Source organism: Vanessa atalanta, chromosome Z, assembly GCF_905147765.1.
Source record: "Vanessa atalanta chromosome Z, ilVanAtal1.2, whole genome shotgun sequence".
Taxonomy (NCBI): domain Eukaryota; kingdom Metazoa; phylum Arthropoda; class Insecta; order Lepidoptera; family Nymphalidae; genus Vanessa; species Vanessa atalanta.
Window position 1 is genome coordinate 12,317,106 of NC_061902.1, and position 20,308 is coordinate 12,337,413.

The 20,308-nt window shown below is 30.1% G+C and overlaps 2 protein-coding genes across 7 annotated transcripts in view; one reads left to right on the forward strand and one right to left on the reverse strand.

Annotated features, from left to right (window-relative positions):
* LOC125075812 (vacuolar protein sorting-associated protein 13B) overlaps positions 1-3,933 on the reverse strand; it is a 49,378-nt gene extending 45,445 nt beyond the window's left edge. Inside the window, exons 1-4 of one of the 2 annotated variants that reach the window (XM_047687584.1) lie at positions 3,871-3,933; positions 1,436-1,586; positions 1,175-1,352; positions 436-493 (exon numbers count right to left, since the gene is read on the reverse strand). In XM_047687584.1, the coding sequence (XP_047543540.1) occupies positions 436-493; positions 1,175-1,352; positions 1,436-1,522 (323 nt within the window). In that variant the 5' untranslated portion in view covers positions 1,523-1,586; positions 3,871-3,933. Of the gene's footprint in view, positions 1-435; positions 494-1,174; positions 1,353-1,435; positions 1,587-3,598; positions 3,632-3,870 lie in introns of those variants that run through there. The other variant, XM_047687583.1, reaches the window with a different exon arrangement.
* Positions 3,934-4,666: 733 nt separating this feature from the next.
* LOC125076016 (protein angel homolog 2) overlaps positions 4,667-20,308 on the forward strand; it is a 34,228-nt gene continuing 18,586 nt past the window's right edge. Inside the window, exons 1-10 of one of the 5 annotated variants that reach the window (XM_047687944.1) lie at positions 4,758-4,871; positions 5,017-5,084; positions 6,044-6,331; positions 7,189-7,316; positions 7,660-7,811; positions 8,068-8,232; positions 15,736-15,947; positions 17,515-17,601; positions 18,288-18,408; positions 19,521-19,720. In XM_047687944.1, the coding sequence (XP_047543900.1) occupies positions 6,273-6,331; positions 7,189-7,316; positions 7,660-7,811; positions 8,068-8,232; positions 15,736-15,947; positions 17,515-17,601; positions 18,288-18,408; positions 19,521-19,720 (1,124 nt within the window). In that variant the 5' untranslated portion in view covers positions 4,758-4,871; positions 5,017-5,084; positions 6,044-6,272. Of the gene's footprint in view, positions 4,872-5,016; positions 5,085-5,870; positions 6,332-7,188; positions 7,317-7,659; positions 7,812-8,067; positions 8,233-15,735; positions 15,948-17,514; positions 17,602-18,287; positions 18,409-19,520; positions 19,721-20,308 lie in introns of those variants that run through there. The other 4 variants (XM_047687943.1, XM_047687942.1, XM_047687940.1 and 1 more) reach the window with 4 other exon arrangements.

Here is a 20,308-nt window from a genome sequence, read left to right on the forward strand (position 1 = left end):
TACCCATGTGGCAGAATTTCGTTGAAATTAGACACATTCTTCACGATGTTTTCCTTCACCGCCGAGCACGTGATGAATTATAAACACAAATTAAGCATATGAAAATTCAGTGGTGCCTGCCTGGGTTTGAACCCGAAATCATCGGTTAAGATGCACGCATTCTAACCACTGGGCCATCTCGGCTCTTAACACTTCACACTTACGCAAACGCAAATGTGGAGAGGTTTTTTTATTTGAAAAGTTAAATTAAATCATATATGTATGTTATACAAATAAATACAATATATAAACCTAATAGTTATTTATATATTTAAAAATAATATTATACACTGAAAATATATTTAGTTAAAATAAATGAACACTTGCATTTGCAATACAACTAATGTTGTTTAGAGTAATGAATCAAATGTATACATTTATATTTAGCATATATACCTGTGAGCTTCCCATGGTGTTGATTCATCAGCTGGAGGATTTAGACTTAAGATACATTCTGTAAAAATATATAAAATGAACAAAAAAGTATGTGGTATAAATTAGCATACACTTTAAAATCACCCAAGGAATATTTATTGTCTGACTCTACTTCGGAAAATTTGAATAATCATTGTTTATTAATGTATTTCTTTAAAAACTATGTAAGCCTATGACAATTAGTAGAACAATTACCAGATAATATAATAAGTACAGGTACAAGGGACATTACATCTTTGTTCCTAGATGGTTAATATTTTATTATTGTTTATGAGCAGTGGTGACCCCTTATAATCTGATGGACCATTTGCCAGTTAAGTCTACATAACCCAAAAAAAAAACAATTTAAGTATAATTAATAATTTACGTAATAATTAATGAAATGAGTTTCTGATTAATTTAATACAGAATGTTTTCTATATAACAAAACAAACTTCATTTTCATCTAATCTCAAATTTGTTGATAGATGAGCCTTTGTACACCGAGGTGCATAACACCCACTCAGTTTTCCTCTACAAAAATCAATACTTTGTTTAGCTTTGTTCCAGTTTATAAGTTAATTCAACCACCTGCACCACCCACCTACCCAGTGTCATTACAGCAACAAGAGATATAAAATCATATTACTCTATTTTTAGCACAACTTGAGCTGAGTATCTCAGCAAAACTACAAAATGTAAATACAATATAAAAACTGACCTATTGTGTCAATAGTCACAACTATAGGTTCTGACATAATTTTTGTCCATGGTACTTGTATGAGGAGCTGATGTATACGTCCAGACAATAATGTGAATGGTAGAGCTACTTCTTTCTGCAATACATCTGCTTTAAGCACAAGATTGTGCAGTGTAACCCCACCAGCCCATAGGGATACCTATAATAAATTTAATATAATAATTAAGAATTACTGTACTGTGTACCTCAAATAAATTATATTTTCTTTTGTTAAAAACTTACTTGGGCATTGGCAGGTTTGAAGTCACGAACATACTTGTCAACATAACTCAAAAGTATAGGTGTGATATAGGATTCAATTTTAAACATTTTTATTTTTTAATAACACAGTTTTACTAATACTGCTTTTCACATTTCACTGATATGAATATCACTGGTATGGTAAAATAATTTTGTATGTAATCAGTTTCATTGTCAGTAATTTTTATAATTATTTAGTATTATTGAGAAAATAAAACATACATTTGCTTAGATTTTATATACAAACATTAAAACATAGTGGTTATTTACTATTTGTAATGTGTAGTACTAAATGTTTTCAATCAATGAAAATATTTTAACAAAATAAAACCGAATTCAATAGCATATAGCAATGTTACAGCAGTAATTGTACTTGGTTTGCTGGCATTTATTGATGAGTTCCATTGTGACTCCGAAACTAAATACAAACATTGAAATTAAGGAACTCTTCCTACTTTGAACTCGGTTAAAAAAAAAAATTACAGAAAGTGATCATCACCTTGTTCATGGAACTCTAAATCGATAACAAAATTTAACATCGCGATTGATAGTCTATACGCCAATCTGCAATGCTTGAAGCGGCGTAAGGTTTCGAAAAGAAAAGGAAAAAGCGCACAAAACAGCACTTGAAAAACTACAGAAAAGTCCCTCCTGAAATCTGTAGATCCATACACTTCTACAGATTCTGCAGAAGACCGAAAAAGCTCAGGACTTTCAGTCACGACAGCAAAAAATGTCCAAATTATTATAAGCTTTGTACCGGCCGACCGAGCTTTTTACGAGAAGAATTTAAATACGAAAAAAATTTACGCACGCTGGGTTTCGAGAATATTGACACCGTTCAACTTGCGATTTGCAAGCGGCTAGGATGTTTTGGTTTTAGCCGGCGATAATTTTGTGACTGTATTGTTACCATAGATTAAAATTGGATTCAATGGATATGGAGTCCGAACAAGAGTCTATGCAATGAATAAAAAAAGTGAAAGCCAAACAAATTCAAGGAAAAAGAGTCCAGGTACTAGTGACTATTTTTTGGAATGGTCAAAGCTCGTGAGGCTATGTCCAGAAGGAAGATATGGGGCAGACCTTAAAACTCACTAGCGGTACGAACTATACATAGCACCTAACGTCTATTTCCAAATTGTAAAAGGAGTTACAGGACCGGATAAATCCGATGATGAAATGTAGCTGAGTTAGGTCATTATTTTGAAATAATTGTTAAGTTAGGTGATTTTTTTTGAGTGGAAAGTCATTATTTGCCAGATGTGTCAAGTGTATTTCAATTGAGAGATATATTTAAAAATAAAAAAGGATTTTTAAAGGATTTTCCAGGAATTTATCAGCCTTTTCTTGCAAATATTTTTTTTTATCATGTATCAATTTACTGTATTGATTTGAATGTTTTGTTAAATTATATTTACATTTTGGAGCAAGCAAATTATGTGTGGATTCAATCTCCAGTTTAAAAGACAGTTAGTTATAAGTGCACAAAAATACAGATGCAAACGGCAATATATTTGCACATCATGAAGATGGGTCCTAGTGATTTTGACCAAATATTGATTGATATTCTGTGGTGTATTAAGTACTGTGATTAAACAAGAGTTATAACAAGATAAACTCATGTATCTATTGTGAATACTCTTCAAACCTATCAATAAGAGGCAAAAACCCAACTGCCTATGAACTTTTTTTGTAATTAATAGCCTATTCATTTCTATGTAGAATCAATTCAAGTACAGCATATTTATATTATGTATTTATATTTGGTGGTCCTATAGGTGTTATTTTGATCATTTATCGTTTTAGACCATTCTTTCAGCCTAAATAAACTAGCATATGCAATGTAAATTTTTTTTATGATAATTAAATAATGAAATACGAGTTCTCTACTGTCTGCAAATTCTTAATATTTATTCAAAGGTACCAATTTGGTTATTAAGATTATATGAACAGTTAAAACTATTAGACAAACATTATTTTTGCAGATAGAATAGATGAGAGAAAGATTTTTTTGAAAAAATCGCAATAAATTACCTCAATGTCTAATAGAGAGAGAAAAATTAGGAATAGTAATATTTTTTTATTTAGAAATCACAATTTTCGTTAAAAAAATATTAGGTGTTCCCTTAAAGTGTCTATTACCTTTACTGTTATACCGATTTCAGAAGATTTTTACTTTTTATTTTTTCTAGATATCTATGGAACCGGATTGTATGCACTAAAATCAATACTTGATTTTGTAAAGCTTGTGCAATGTCGCATTTTAAATTACAGTTTAAATAAACTTCTTATAATTTGAAAATTTATAAGGACAACATTCTATTTCTATATGGATTATTTTAGTATTTAAATTTTAATTTATAAAGTCCATGGTAAAATTAAAAATAAAGGAAATGCACTTCAGGCACACCTACGATAACACAGATCTTATCCGAATTTAGTCATTTTAATTATTATGATTAGTTATATGAGTAAACACTATCACTTGAACTGTATTTTTAAAGTTAGATTTAGAGCAGTAATGTTTTTTTTTTTTTATAATAATGGCAAAATATTGCCGACTCGTATTTCCAAAACACTCTTACTAGTTACACATGTCAAATAATGTTTGACACTTGACACATTGTCTATTTGTCACAATAATATACGTATTACGTACTCAAATATATAGATAAGTACCGACTATCATCTAAATGTTAAATTATTAATTGAAGTTATTAGTATATAGTAATTAGTTTATTTATTATTTTTTAAGAATTTGTATATATAAATTAAGATCTTTATATTAATTTATTCCACACTAGTTCATTTTATTAACTAGTAATATAATTTATTTTTTAGATTAAATTGTTTAAGCTCTATCATACTACTAAGATATCCTAAGAAAAGTATAACTGGATATTTAATAAAAAGAAACACATTCATTCAACAAATCTACAGACAAAAATATTATGTTGAATTGAAACACTTGAGGGTAATCATGACTCGCATGCTGATGATATTTTAATTTTGTTCTTATATAATACATACATCTTTGCTATATAATTTATTTTTATTGGTTACCTATAAATGACAAATTCTTTCAATAACCAACAACGTTAATTTTTATAAAATATGAAAATTCAGTGACTTTATCCTCAGTATACAATATGCATAAATAACCAAAATATATTAACGGTATACCTATAGGTACACTAAAACTTTCTACAGTATCTACGTAATATTTTGATGTGTAAGGGCTTTTTCCCATATTTTTTGTAATCTGTCGAATAAAGTGTGACAGCGATTATTTGTGAATAATGCGATAGGAAAGGTCGGTGGGTCAATAAAAATGTATTTGTAGAATTTAGGTGTTTGCCATGGTTTTTGCTCTTTGTGTATTAAAATTTTGAGTTATGGCTTTGTTTACATCCATGTAAGTTTATTTTATTTATGTTTTTAATTATTATATTGCCTTTATGGTAAAATTATTAATGGTGTTGACATATGCTTTTGCTTTCAATTTTGTTTTTTCTTTGTTATAGAAATGCTAATAAGTTATATAACTTCTTTAATTCAAGGTTTAATATTAAAGATAACAGAGAGACTCCCCACAAAATGAATTTGAGGAATTTAAAAATTTAACTAGGTAATATGTGTACCCTGTCGCGGATCAAGAATGATTTCGAATTTTGACTTTTTTACCAACAGTCAAGGGTTTATAAATGTTTTATACAACTTGTGAATTTTAAAATATATATAAGAGAGAAAAACCAAAATCTACTTTGTATAATTATTCTCCATGTAAGTGGGTATATAATAAGTACCTTTATGTACGTTTAAAAAAATATTAATCGAAGATATAATTGTTACCAGAATGAGTTTAAAACTATCGTATTTATTTATTGCTTGGTAAAAATTAGTATTGTGTTAGTGATCTGAACTGAGCAGAATTTTTATCAGTAAAATATTAATTTTCAAAAATGCTATATACTATACTATACTATTGTATACTTCCCAATCATAATCTCCCAATTCTCATAAATATTACTTTAAATGAATCATAAATCAAGCGGCTTAAAAAACAAATTTGGGAAACAATCTGAAATATTATGGTAATACCATTATGCACTGCACCTTTATGAATACCATATTCATACATGAATGACAGAAATAAGTTATGTCAGGTCAACATACAAAATTAATCTTGTTCTGCGCCCAGAGTATACATGTTATTTTTGCTATCAGCTTTGTGTACAAAGATGCTACAGTTAATTTGTAGTAAATAAAAACATTTTTTTGAAATAAAAATTTAATAACATAATAATTTATTTAGTTAGGTGTAGACATTGAAAACACTTTATTTAATTACAATTATAAATTATGGTTATGGCTTAACAAGATACCAAAATAATCTTTCTTTCTTTCTTTACAGCTTACAAAAATAAACATCACAGAGCAAATTCCATGCCACCAACCTCATAAAATTTTGTGACAAATAGAAGTCTCCTAGTCATGTTTGGGCTCTAGCTAAGCTAGTTACATTTTTATACCATGTTTTCCTGATATTTGTAAAGCTATGCTGAAATTGACACACCATTTTTGCAGATACTCAAGACTCACATTTGAGAATATTAATCATTATTCAACTGTTGTCAAACAGTTTACAAATTTGAGCTGTAAAAGAAAGACATGTTTTACATGGAACAGCCAGCAATCATTGCTCAGTCCTATTGTTTATTCGGGTGTACAGTGGCGGCTGTTAGCTAATATAAAGAAGAGATTTCGGAACAAGAAATCATATGTTGATTCCAATGTAGCAAAGATACCCAAGCAAATGAGTGAGTCATTGCAGCCTACTTTGAATCACATCAGCTATGGAGGACAATTTGAAATGTAAGCTAAATATTCTGTTTAAATTTATACACATCTATTGTGTCATCATTGACTATGAAAAAGAAGATCTTATCGTAAAATATTTATGTATTATAAAAAGGAATAACAATTTGAAACTAGTTATACAAAAGTAACATATATATATATAATATATCACTAAACAAGGTTTAAATTTTCATTTGAGGCAAGTAAGTAAAGTATTAAATTGAATGTTTAAGAATGCATAGTATCCATTGGTATTGATAGATTCTAATGTATAAACTATTTTTAACTATTTAGGTGTAGTTTATTGGAAAAAAAGATCTACATATTTACATTAACATGCTCTGGTGTATTACAAGTCACATTCCTTACAAGCAAAGGCTCTTGAGTAAATTAACTACTTCAAAAATATATAGATATACATTTATAAACATATAGTTTTAAATGTATAAACATGATATTGATTATTCCGAGTTATTATATAAATTATGTTATATATTAATAAACATAATATTGACATAATATGCTATCCTGTAAGAATTTATATTGATAATTTGCTAAGAATGTGTTCTACCTACTTGTATACAGGAAATTAGATAATGCTTTATCAGATTTTATTAGTCTTTGTTAGAGTTTCAACAAACCAAATGCATAATTGTTATTTTCTATTAATGAATGATATTCATTGTATATTTTTTTAACAGTTGTTCTATTTTAATTCCATTCCTATTTTGATCAATCTCATTTACATTATTTTGTTATTGTAATCATTATAAGTTAAGTTAAATCAGAACTGGTAAATTCTGTTCTTGTTTACAAATAAATTATAAATCATACTTAAAATATCCAAATATTATAAGTAGTATCTTTCTCAGTTCAGAGGAAGATAATACTTCCAATGAATGGCGGGATCAATCCAGTTCCTTCAACAAAACACCATGTAATATACCAACTGATTTCCGGATATGGGAGTCAGCAGGAAATAATAATGAGACCTCCAACGGTATGTAATCAATAAAAATTATTTAATTATGTGAATAAAAAAACTGAAAGACTAATAAAAGTTTTTTCCAATCGAGAAAATAACTTGTCTAGAAGAGTTCTTTCGTCTGGAAACAATCCTGGGTGTAAATTTAGTCATTCTTACTATAAAATTACATTGTCACCTGACTGAATTGACATAATATAAAATTTCAACTAAATACATAAAGACTTATGGTTTTAATTCAGCATGCCTAATTTAAATAAAACAAACTAACAAACAAGCCAAGTTAAGTAAAAGCTCTAAAAAACATCCTAGTTTTAGTATAAAAGTAAGATTGTTATAATTTTTTTTATTTTTGAAGGTTTTAGATTTAAAGTAATGTCCTACAATGTCCTGGCGCAGTACTTATTAGAGTGCCACCCATATCTCTACAAGGAATGCTCGCCTCGAAATTTAAAATGGAGAGTTCGTTCTGCCAGGATTTACGACGAGATCTTAAGTTTATCACCCGATGTAAGTACTAACCTGAAAAAATATAACGCACACCGTGTTAATAATTTGTTAATACTAAATAATTATTAAATAAAGTGAGTAGAGTACTTAACAGGTATCAACTATACAGGTAACAACAATATGTCTACCTTCCCGCTCACAGCAGAAATGCAATGGTTTTCGTCCTCAATTCCATCACAGTTCTTAATAAATTGAATACGGTGTACAGTGTTTATTTTTAAATGTTATCAAAATACTTTATATTTCTGGATTACAGATATTATGCCTTCAAGAAGTACAAGTATCACATTTAAATAGTTTCTATGTCAAATTGGAACAGATGGGATATTTCGGTATATACAAGCAGAAGACTGGTCACAGGCATGACGGCTGCGCGATTTACTTCAAGCAGTGTCATTTTGACATGCTAGATCATGTTACCGTAAGTAATATCTAGAAATGCTTTATATTAAACCGATTTTACGTGAGATTAACGGTTTTGAGCAGAATTAATTATACATTTAAGAATACATAAATATACACGTCACGTTACTTTTACGTAATTAAATATTAATGAAATAATATATTTAATTGCATTTCGTAATTTAAAAAAAAATACAACGGGTTTGTAATCTACATTATGTACAATAGCGATGCCTTATTCATATTTTACTTCTCTCGAAAGATATTATGTTAGCGTGATTAAACATTATTACACTCGTAGTTTACCACGAGGACCAATAAAGACCAGTCAGTTAAGACAAATAAAAAATAAACTCATTCAATACCAAACGCTATTAATACTCAAACGTGTACTCATTCTCATTAAGTAGTTAATAATACGTCTTTTAACAGCCTACTGCTGGGTAAAGACCTCTTGCATTAAGGAGAAAGCTCAAATTTATTGCATGACAGACATGACATGCAGTTCTAATTAGAGTGGTGGATAAACAAAGTAAAGTGATAGCAAAGTTTTAACTGAATCAGAACCAACGGCCTACGTGCATTCTGAGGCAGAGGAATGTAAAAACTACTAACTCACTAACTCCGGTTTGCTACAGAATTTCTTAACAGAAATGCCCAACAACCCTCATTAAACTTACTAGGGATTTGAACCTATGACCTTGAAGTTTGCAGCTTTATGAGCTAGCTTTAAGACCAACAGACAGATTTTATTGCAATTTAAAATACCCAACTATGAACGAAATATTAACAGACATTCTCTATAATGAATATGCCCATTCTTTATGACGGGTCGGTCGAATTTTATATTAACTATAAATGTCTATAACTGTAAATGTATGTGTGTGTAAAGACGACTTATCGCCTACCTTGTATTACTGTACTATTATATTTGTATTGAACTTGTAACTTAATTCAAATCTTCTATGCTTATAAAAAGATCGCTATTTTTATGAACGCGCCTTACGCAAAAACTACACATATACATATATATACACTACGTGGAAGATCTAAATTAAAGGCTTAATGTAACAAATTAATACGAAATGTTTACAGCAAGATACATCACTGTTATTGAATTTATTGTTATTTTTAATATATGAAGTTGTATAAAAATAAAAACGAATAAATATCTTTGTAAAATTATAGTTTAAAAAAAAAAAAATTAGATACAACCCAATGAGGCGTTTACTTTGCGCTATGTAGGATTTTAGTGTCACCAGAGTTACATATATAACTGCTCTATGAATGTAACTGTCAAAGCCAATGCAAGCATGATAGGTATTAAAACTTGTTACAACGTCTAATATTTGAACAAGCTTATCACTTATAAATAAGGCGACGTACAAAAACAACAGATAAAACACGAACATACCCATTGATATTTGCAATCATTTGTTGAAGATCTAAAATTATACTATAATATATGAAAGATTATTTTCAGAGATAATAGCCGATATCTAACAAAGAGAATGGTCATACATTTTATCACAAATTAATTAATAAATAGAATATGTATTGACGCCTTAATCGAAGTTTAATAAGGTTATTTATGTAAAATAATATTTTTATAACTTGCTCTGAAGGAAAACTTCGTAAATGACAATCCTTTGACTTGGTTATATTGAAACGGGCATTAGCGAATTTTGCTTTGATTGCACATTTTCAATGTAATTTTATGTTTTTTTTATTTAAAAGTGTATGCTTTTTTGCAACGAGCGACTTTCTGCTTTGCGATTTGAAGAAATGATTCTATATTTGTATAATATTGCTTTGGATTTATGTGTATGTATTGTTGCTGTTCAGTGAATTGTTACACTTTTTACTTTGCTAAATTAACGCAATTTGAATGGTATAAGCCGGTGTGTTTGCGCTCTAAGTAAATATTATTGTTGATACGTGATTAATTGAGCGTTTCAGATCTGTTTTGTCTTTTCCACGATATTTGTCTAATATATAAAATAAATAGATATATACAATATATATACTTCTATACCTTTAATGGTAAGTAAAGTTTAATCATTTTCGCGCGGGAGAAGCTACGACTACTATGAATGCGAAATTACACCAGTAGAGCAATCATGGGGATTGACAGATTGTATTGAAAGTCTGACACACATTTTTCATAAGAAGCAAAATAAAATAGTTAACTTGCCAAACCGTATTTCTGTACTTTGTGCTGTCGTGTTCCGGTTTGAAGGGTGAGTGAGACAGTCTAACAGGCACCAGGGACATAATAACTTACTTCCCAAGGTTGTTGTCGTATTGGAGAAAATTGGGCGGTGATGACAACTTACCAACAGTTGGCCCATTTTCCAGTCCGCCGAAATATTTCATAAAAAAAAGTTTTTACACTATAAACTATTTTTGTATGAAGCTTCGTTGATTTACTTTCTAATTTGTAGGCATTATTTACCTTACCTTTGTATGCATAGCGAAAACTTTTGATGAGTGTCGATTTGTTCATTGAATATCATATATTTATTGAATATCCTATAAATAAAAATTGTAATATCTTTAATTGCGTTAATTTTTTATTAATAAATCCTCAAGAGAAACCGCAATTGCGGCCACTTAGTTTATTCGTTAAATACATTTTAAAATATCAAGCTGCTTTCGAGATTTGCTTTAGTTACTTGCTAGCTCACATTAAACTCTTAAAATTATAAACTACAATTAATCAGAAAGTGATATTTACTCGTTGATAAATTTTATATAATAATAAACGTCCGACATATTAGGTGCGTTGCGATTTCTATTAATGGCAGGCAGAGCGCGAGCTGTACAAAACTTCTAGTTATCATATTCATAATGTATTATTGTCAATAACGAGGCAGACGAAACAATAGGTCACCTTATTTATATTATATTATGTCGCCGCCTCATATATGCAAAGCTGCAGTAATTTTGTGTTCACTATGATACGAGGCGTGATTCAAATGTAATGATATAAATAGTTTGTATGTTTGTTAGTTTGAGCCGAGCTGGCCCAGTGGTTAGAATCCGTGCGTCTTAACCTGTGATTTCGGGTTCAAACCCAGGCAGGCACCACTGAATTTTCAAGTGCTTAATTTGTGTTTATAAATCATCTCGTTCTCGGTGGTGAAGGAAAACATCGTGATTAAACTTGCATGTGTCTAATTTCAACGACATTCTGCCAAAAGTTATCCACCAGCCCGCATTGGAGCAGTGTGGTGGAATATACTCTAAACCTGCTTGGGTCTCCTATGGTTTTTCAGTTGCACCCACTCATTATATAATCTGCCGCCAAGCAGTATTTATTCGATTTGAAGGGTGAATGATCCAGTGGAACTACAGGCATATGCGACGATAATACCTAAAGTTGGTGGCGAATTGGCGAATGAATAAGAAATGATTCAAATTCTTCAGTGTCAATGACAAAATGCATTGGAGACCACTTCCGATCAGTTGGTCCATTTGACCGTGCGCTCTATGTTCAAAAATGTTTTCCAATTAATATTCATGATTTATCCTTGAAATGTCAACTCATCTCTGTCTATTGCTCGTCGGTTAATGTTAATTTTTGCACAGAACTGGTGGAGATTTTTTACGTAATAATCTGTTAATGTCGTGTTAATATAAGCACGAATTTTCTTGCGATGTTTCAGTATTTTAACTACTGGTCCATTTCTGTGTCGCTATATGATATGTCATCGTTGTGCCAGTAATTTGGACTTTTTAATCACAACGTTGGTAGTACACTTTACTATTTTACACTCATGTATGATTTAGATGTACGGGTTCGATTCCCCTTTGGCGTGTATTTGTTACTAAGGGAAATTTATTGCTTGGCTATGATATTATACTATGACTGTTACCAAGAAATTAAGTATATTATTTATTTTTAAAGTATTCGCGAATGTATATGTATATGCGTTATGCACTGCCGTGAGAATAATTACAAAAAGGCATAGCGAATTTAATAATGTAATTTAAACAAAATTATATATTAATTAAAAAGCGTAAATTTGTAAATATTGTCTATGTTAATATTATAAATGCAAAAGTAACTCTGTCTATTACCTCTTCACTCTTAAACCGCTGAACCGGCTTATATTAAATTTGGTGTCGAGATAGGTGGAGTCCCGGGTGAGGGCTACTTATAATTCACCTTGCTTTTGCTATAGGTAAAGATCTATAAATTTAAATTCTGCGCGGGTAAAGCCGCGGGCTAGTATTATATAGGAATGTAGAGTTCTTAGTTGAATTTTTATACATAATATTTCGCCTTTTGAATGTTTTTTTTGTTGTTATGTAAAGACTCTGTTGGCATTTTAAACCGGAAAATGTCTGTTCGTTTTGTCGACACTACTGTGTTATTTTAAAATAATTTACACATCAATTTGTACGGGGTGTATACCGGAATTCATTCGAAATAATATAAAGTAACAAAGATACCCAGCAGGCGAGTAAACGAGCTATCAGTTATAAGTTCATAAATATTAGCGTTATATATTTCTTACCCATTGAAACTAAAATGTTACATCCCTTGTACCTTTAATAACAGTGGCTAACTGTTCGTTTTTATAAATTATTGATCTTTCGCTTGAAAATAACTGATGATAATTGGATATCGCCTACCTCAGAGTCCTTAGGATAAGTAGAGTTAAGTTAGCAGTTAGAATAGAACAATAAATGGTAACTGTACTGTGTAAAGGCGTTTCGCATGACATCACTACGTTCGTTTAGAATAAACACTAATATTTCATGCATTGCTCACTTGCGGCTGAGTGAAAGTAATAATGAAAATGAAATACATAGATTATTAATATGTATATCAATAATATAATATACATATAATAAAATCAGTGGCCCAGTGGTTAGAACGCGTGCATCTTAACCGATGATTTCGGGTTCAAACCCAGGCAGGCACCACTGAATTTTCATGTGCTTAATTTGTGTTTATAATTCATCTCGTGCTCGGCGGTGAAGGAAAACATCGTGAGGAAACCTGCATGTGTCTAATTTCAACGAAATTCAGCCATATGTGTATTTCGCCAATCCGCATTGGAGCAGCGTGGTGGAATATGCTCCAAACCTTCTCCTCAAAGGGAGAGGAGGCCTTTAGCCCAGCAGTGGGAAAATTTACAGGCTGCTAATGCTAATGCTAATAAAATCGTAACTGATCGAAATCTGTACAAAGATTTACGTTTATATTGTTTTATTATAATCGGGATGTTATTCAACCAGGGCCGATGAGGTTAAAACCTTATTAAAGAGTTCCAGTGGTGTTACATCATTCCTTTGCATTTGAAAACAAATATAAATAGGTATGGCGCAGTTGTGCAGATTAAATTATAAATTTAAAACGTTTGGTTGTTCGTGATTTGATTTTTATCGATGGCAAAGCATTCAAATAAGTTACCTATCAAAAAAAAAAAATCATAATCTGTCCATCCATTTGGGAACTACAATGCCACGACAAACGCATAGATATAGAGGATACACATCTGTGTATACCTCATTATATGGCTGACATATCTATGTCAGCCATATAATGAGGTATTATGTACTTTTGAGGCTTAAAGTCTGAGAACGTCACCAGCTAGTTTATAAATATATTTGTGTAGGACATATTATTTCATATGCAAATATATATAGTAATATTATTATTGTACATGCAAATCTAAAGTTACAGAGAATGAAACGACAGTCTTCCACGAGTGTGTATATTGTAAATTACGTAATCATTTTGTGTCTCAATCAATACTTCGTAGAATAAATTTATAAGTTATAACTTGAAAATCTGGTTAGATGTTTGTCAAATCATCTCGATTCAAAAATAATTTCTTAAATTTTAATCAAAATTAAAAAAGTAAAAATCCACGATCTTTGGATGATGTATTTGTTTTAGTTGTGGAAGGTTCATAGTTTGAAACTTATATTTTTATAAAACGGCGTCAGTAGTACGATCCGCGGCAGTGAAACTGCGCAAAGTATCTTGTATTTTACACGCTAATCTTAAGATACGTGTATTTAAAAACAATAATATAAACAACTATAATATTATGGATATGAATTGCTTATATTCTTGTTGACATACCACTGATAGTTTTTCTTTATAAATAAACGTTACAACTCTTAAATGCCCCACGTCTTGGTGAAGGCGTACTCTAAAAGAGAATAACTGTATGCAAAAAAAAAACCTAATAGATACGTTAACGATTTATATATATTTCTTCACCGTTTATGAAAATTCGAAATGATCATACGAATAGCAATATAGTACAAATGACCAATTACTATTATAGGTATAAAGACCATTATTTTTATGATGTAGGTAGGTGGACGACTAAATGGGCCACCTGATGGTAAGTGGTCACTACCGCCCATAGACAATGGCGCTATGAGAAATATTAATCATTTCTTATCGTCGTCATCGTCAATGCGCCATAAATCTTGGGAACTAAGCGGTTATGTCCACTGTACCTGTAGTGACACTGGCTCACTCAACATTCAAACCTGAACAACAATACTGGGTGCTGCTGTTTGGCAGTCGAATATCTACCCAGATGGGCTAGTACAAAGCCCTACCACTAAGTAGGTACAATTTTGACATTGAATTAGAAATGGTATGGAATATCCATTAAAAATTCAGGATTAAAGTAGCTTTGAATGAAGCTGAAGTTGTGATCGTATGTCAGTAAAAAAAGTGAATATAAATACTTAAGTTGAATAGTATTGTATCATAAGTAGGTATGTATTAGTCAAAAACAGTTCATAGTATAGCAGAGCAAATCGCATGGAAAATGTAATTCTTAGGTTTATTTGTCCTTAGTTCGTCTTTGATAGGAATAAGCTGAAGTTATTATAATGAATTCAGCTCGAACATCTGTATGTAAAAACTTTTTGATTTTAGTTACTCTTAGTGACGCCACTACTGAGACTTATATATTATATTTTTTCCAGTAAAATAAACAACGACGTTATAAAATTAAAATAAAATTGTCTGCCCGTGACCACGAACACTGCAAAGTGCTCGAAACGTCGGGATGTTAAAATAATTAAAATACGCGATTAAATCCGTTAAAAACTAGTTTTATTTCAATGTAAAATAAAATTGTCAAAAGTGCTTCTAACAGCCATAGCAATATAAATAATGCTATTACGATTAGATTAGTTTTAAGAATACCAAGGTGTAAACACAAAATATACGAATGTCATAAAATAAATTTCTCATGAAAACTAACCTATATTAAAATAATAAAATGTTTATTTATCTTAGTTAAATAAAGTCCATTTGTTTTATGACTCTTTATTTGCACTTGAAATAGCAAATTTACGGAATTCAATATTTTTTCTCTTTCTTACTTTCTTACTTTTTAATGTTATGTTAAATATTCAACATAAACAACTCAATACTCACGTTGTAGATTTATTAATTAAATTAATAATTTAAATTAATATTTCACATAAATTACAAAATGTAACCAGAAAAGGCTTTATAATCAGTATATTTCAGGTGGAGTACTATCAGCCGGAGATGCCTATCCTCAACCGGGATAACATAGGGCTAATGGTGAAATTACTACCGAAAGCGTCGCCGTGTACACCCATTGTGATCGCCACAACCCACCTCTTGTATAATCCTAAGAGAACAGATGTACGCCTGGCACAAATGCAAGTACTCTTGGCAGAAATCGATCGTTTTGCTTATGATAGTAAATCAAAGGGGTGAGTATTGGAAACATTTGTTTTTTTTATTGCGTCAATGTAAAATGATATTATCTGTATGAGTAATCTGATACAGATAGATCCTTACATTATTTCTGTGACCGAGATTGTTATTATGTACGCAGATTTAGTCAAATATTTCCTGGAATTAACACATATAATTTGCGTACATTAGTTTGAATGAGTGGCGATCGTGCTTACAAGACGTCTTAGTGTGCGTGAGACGATTAAGTGTACAGATAGAAAAATAATACAAATTAGAGCATATTTGTTAAATTTATTTAATTAAAAATTCATTTATTTAACGTGACTTCGTGAATGAAAAGGCCTATGTGGTCAAGGGTAAAATGGCCAAATCTGACTTATATTTCTATACTTGTTGACTTTGACCAGGTTTGTTGTTGACCAGGCAGGATATATTATATATACGTATATAATTTTAAAAAAACATTTGGCGTTCTGGTTATAGAAGGGTTATGGCGGGGTAAGTTCATGGTTGAAATTGTTAAACAGGCAGTAGTATGTCTTATGTGCTTAATTTGTCATAATGTAGTTGAAATAAAGTAGCAAAATAATGAAAAATTAATCTCTCAACTTCGTTGAATTGAGTGAAGCGGCAACGACCAGTCTTGTGTACATAAACTTTTATCTTGATGGTGTAAAGTGACGTTTCGTGCTATTTACATTTTTTAGCGGCACTTCGAGCCTTCGCCACGGCTGTGGTGGCGGAGTAAAAATATATAATATTATATATGCACTTCTAAGAACTCTATGATTCACTTTCGTGTATTTGAGTGATTTTAAATTAAATTTATGTTATATTGCATAAAAATTCATGATACATATAAAACAATCAGCTTCTAATCGGAACAAATCTTCAAATGTACAATTTTTTATGTGAATCGGTTTCATACTCAGATATCAGAAAAAAATATAGTTATTTATTTTTTATGTAAAAAAATGTTGTGTAGTGTAGTATATTCTTCAAGTATAATTATTTAAATATATTAATGTAGTTGCTATAAAATACATTATTATTATTCCTATATCAAATATCAAAATTATATTAATTGTGAATTGTTTTTTTTTTCTGAATAATATTTTATTTCAAAATAATATAAGTGTGGTTGTATAAAAAACATTTAGATTATAATAAGTTAACAGTCGTTTCCAATGTTATTGAAAATTCATGGACTGCAGTCACACTGCTAATAGTTACAACGACCTGTGTTAAGGAAATAGTATTATTAGTCATTGACGGTTTGAAGCCAGTGAGTGAGCCAGTTCCCGAGATTGGTTGCGCCTTGGTGATGTAAGGAATGGTTAATATTTCTTACAGCGTCATGGGCCAGCGTCTATGGGCGGGGACCACTTAACATCAGGTGGCCAATTTGCTCGTCCGCCTATCCAATTGATATCGAATAGGCGGATGAGCTTGAACGAGATTAAAAACAATATATATATAATATAATAAATAAATAAATAATATATATATATATATATATATATATATATATATATTGTTTTTAATCTTTATGCTGACAGTAATCATTCGTTTTTTTTTCAGATCCTACTTGCCAATCATTTTGACGGGTGATTTTAATTCAAGTCCAGACAGTGCAGTTATAAAGTTGTTAGACAAAGGACGTGTTAGGTAATCATTTTTACTTTACTGTTTACTGCAGTTGTTAACATTTAAATTAAGGTGTTCCGCCACTATGTATGGGTTTTTGATACGTAAATGATTTTTTTTTTGTATCATCTTAAATCAAAATTGTTATTTATTTGAACACGGTAGCTGTGATATCTATTATAGTGTGGTTTAATGTCGGTTTGAAGGTATAAAATAGAAATCTTAAACATACATGAGTTACGTACATATTCGTTACTAAATCAATTTATTTTGTTTCACTTCCTAGCACTCATTTCATCTTGTAATTATTATCATACATAGATATAATTAAATATTAATCCATCGATTCAACTCAACAACATATGGTGAATAATCGTTTTATTTTGTTTGTTGTTATATACATTTTTGAAGCTTTTTAAGAAAAAAAGCAACAATCGATGGATTTTTTATTTAAGAGTTTTTTATTTATTTAAACACTACTAAGACACACTGTACATCGGTATGTTATGATGATTGATGAATCACAATTCCAGGAAAGTGAACGCCTAAGTTCCACTTTCTTCCATTTTTGAAATCTTTAAAAGATTCATATTTATTTTTAAAACATAATTTTTTTTAAATATTTTCATTTCTGCAAGATTGTTCTATGTGTAAGATTTTTGGGGATTTTATCTTTTATGACACTAAAAATAAGGTTAATTTTACAGCGCTGGTGCATTGAGGGATAATTCAGACTGGAAGAAAATTGGCGTAACTGACAACTGCCAGCATCTCTCTGTCTATTTAAATAGGCATAAAGGAATCGCTCCCGATTTTAGTATGCTAAAGGTTCTATTTCATTTTAGTTTTTATTAGTTTGATTGATCTCTTTATATTTTTATTTACTCACATCCGTCGAAAATAGGTAACATCTGTGTCACAGTTACACGTATATATATAGAGAAAGATATACCTCGAGTGAGTCAAATTTTTAGCACCAGATGACTTTGATGTTGCATGATCCATTTTGTGTTGGAACGCATTTTTTTCATGTATTTTTTTGGAAACAACTATTTAAAGATACACTAGATATACTTGAATTATTTCCGTTATTCATTCTCTAGTGGCTCTACGAACATTTCCAGGCTATAAATGAAATGACAGTCGTTTCAAAGCAACTTTTATTTTATGAATAGTTAATGATGAACAGTTTAAATAAAATACAAAGTAAATCTATGTTAATCTATGCATAAAAGTAAAATATGAATAACTTATCACGAGATCTCCAAAACAATAGGCCTGATTGACTTTAAATTTGGCGTATAGTTACACATTTCGTGACGCTCCAAGAAAGGATTTTTGGAAATTTTAACTACGAGACGGAGGGGGTAACTTTGTATTAATTTTACCCATAAGTCGTAGGACTCCTACTATCGTAAGGACTTAATCCTGATCATTATATGAAACAATGATACATATTTGCTTTGGGTTTTACACGCTTGAATTATATTTCGAAACGGCTTGTTCTTGACTGTAATACTTAGTTTTGTAACAATATTTTGTACATCAAGGTGTGATTATATTTTTTTACCGTAAACAAAAACCTTTGTAACAATACTAGTCATAAACTACTACATTTACTACATTTTGTTATTATTTATTTATTTCATTATTTGTGTTTGTATTTTTTTCTTGTTTATTTAATTTTAAACAAACGGTATTATTAGAATTGATAAAATAAACATATATATAGTATTAACGTTACATATTGAAATGAAGAAGATGAAAGTTATAAATCAATTTTAATAAAAAAAGAAATTAAGAGAGTCTCTCTCATTTATTTAGACTACAAGAAATGAGATAGATTCATTAATATATTCAAAAACTGATAATGTTTATAGTTTAAACCACGCTTTAAATTGAAATGAAGAACTAATTCAACCTACACCCCCTTCCTACAGATATTCAATTCTGATTACTCAATAAACACTCAAGGGGATGACACATCTCCGATTCCGGATTACAGCGAGATGTTCAATAGCGGTTCGATTTGTCACCCTTTAAAATTGACATCGGTCTACAACAAAGTGAAAAGTGACGGTCGATTCGAGGCTACCACGTTCCAAGATTATTGGATCACCGTGGATTATATTTATTTTAGGTATGATTTAATTTTTTTTATTTCGTTACTTTTTTGTTCCTCCTATTTTTATTTTTTAAAATAATAGTCGTTGTTGATAATTGCAGATTATCTATTAATTTTCATCCAGATGCATTACTTTTTTTTAGATAGAGATTTTAATTATATTATTTAAGTAATAGTGAGGAACTGATATTTAAATTTCCTCAAAGTAGAGTTAACAGCTATAATTATAAACATTGTCGACTAATGTACATAGTCCATCAGGTTATATGCTTTACGAAAGCTCTTACAAGAGTCGTTTTAACGTTTGGCAAATTATATTCCAATAAATATACCATACGAGTAGATGATACGAAATGTAATATTACATCGTAATAATGTTAAACCAGCTTAAAAGCACTTTTAAGAATGTTTAACATTATTATTATTATTGTTTTTGTTTTGTTTTTTTTAATTGTGAAATGCAATTATTATTAGTTTTAATGTGAGTGATAATTAAGTGACATTTAGATTTTTTTTGACGTTCACAAAAAACTATGAACCAAAATCGTTGTATTGCTCGATAGTAATGTCTATAATTACATATGCACAGACAGATAAGTGATA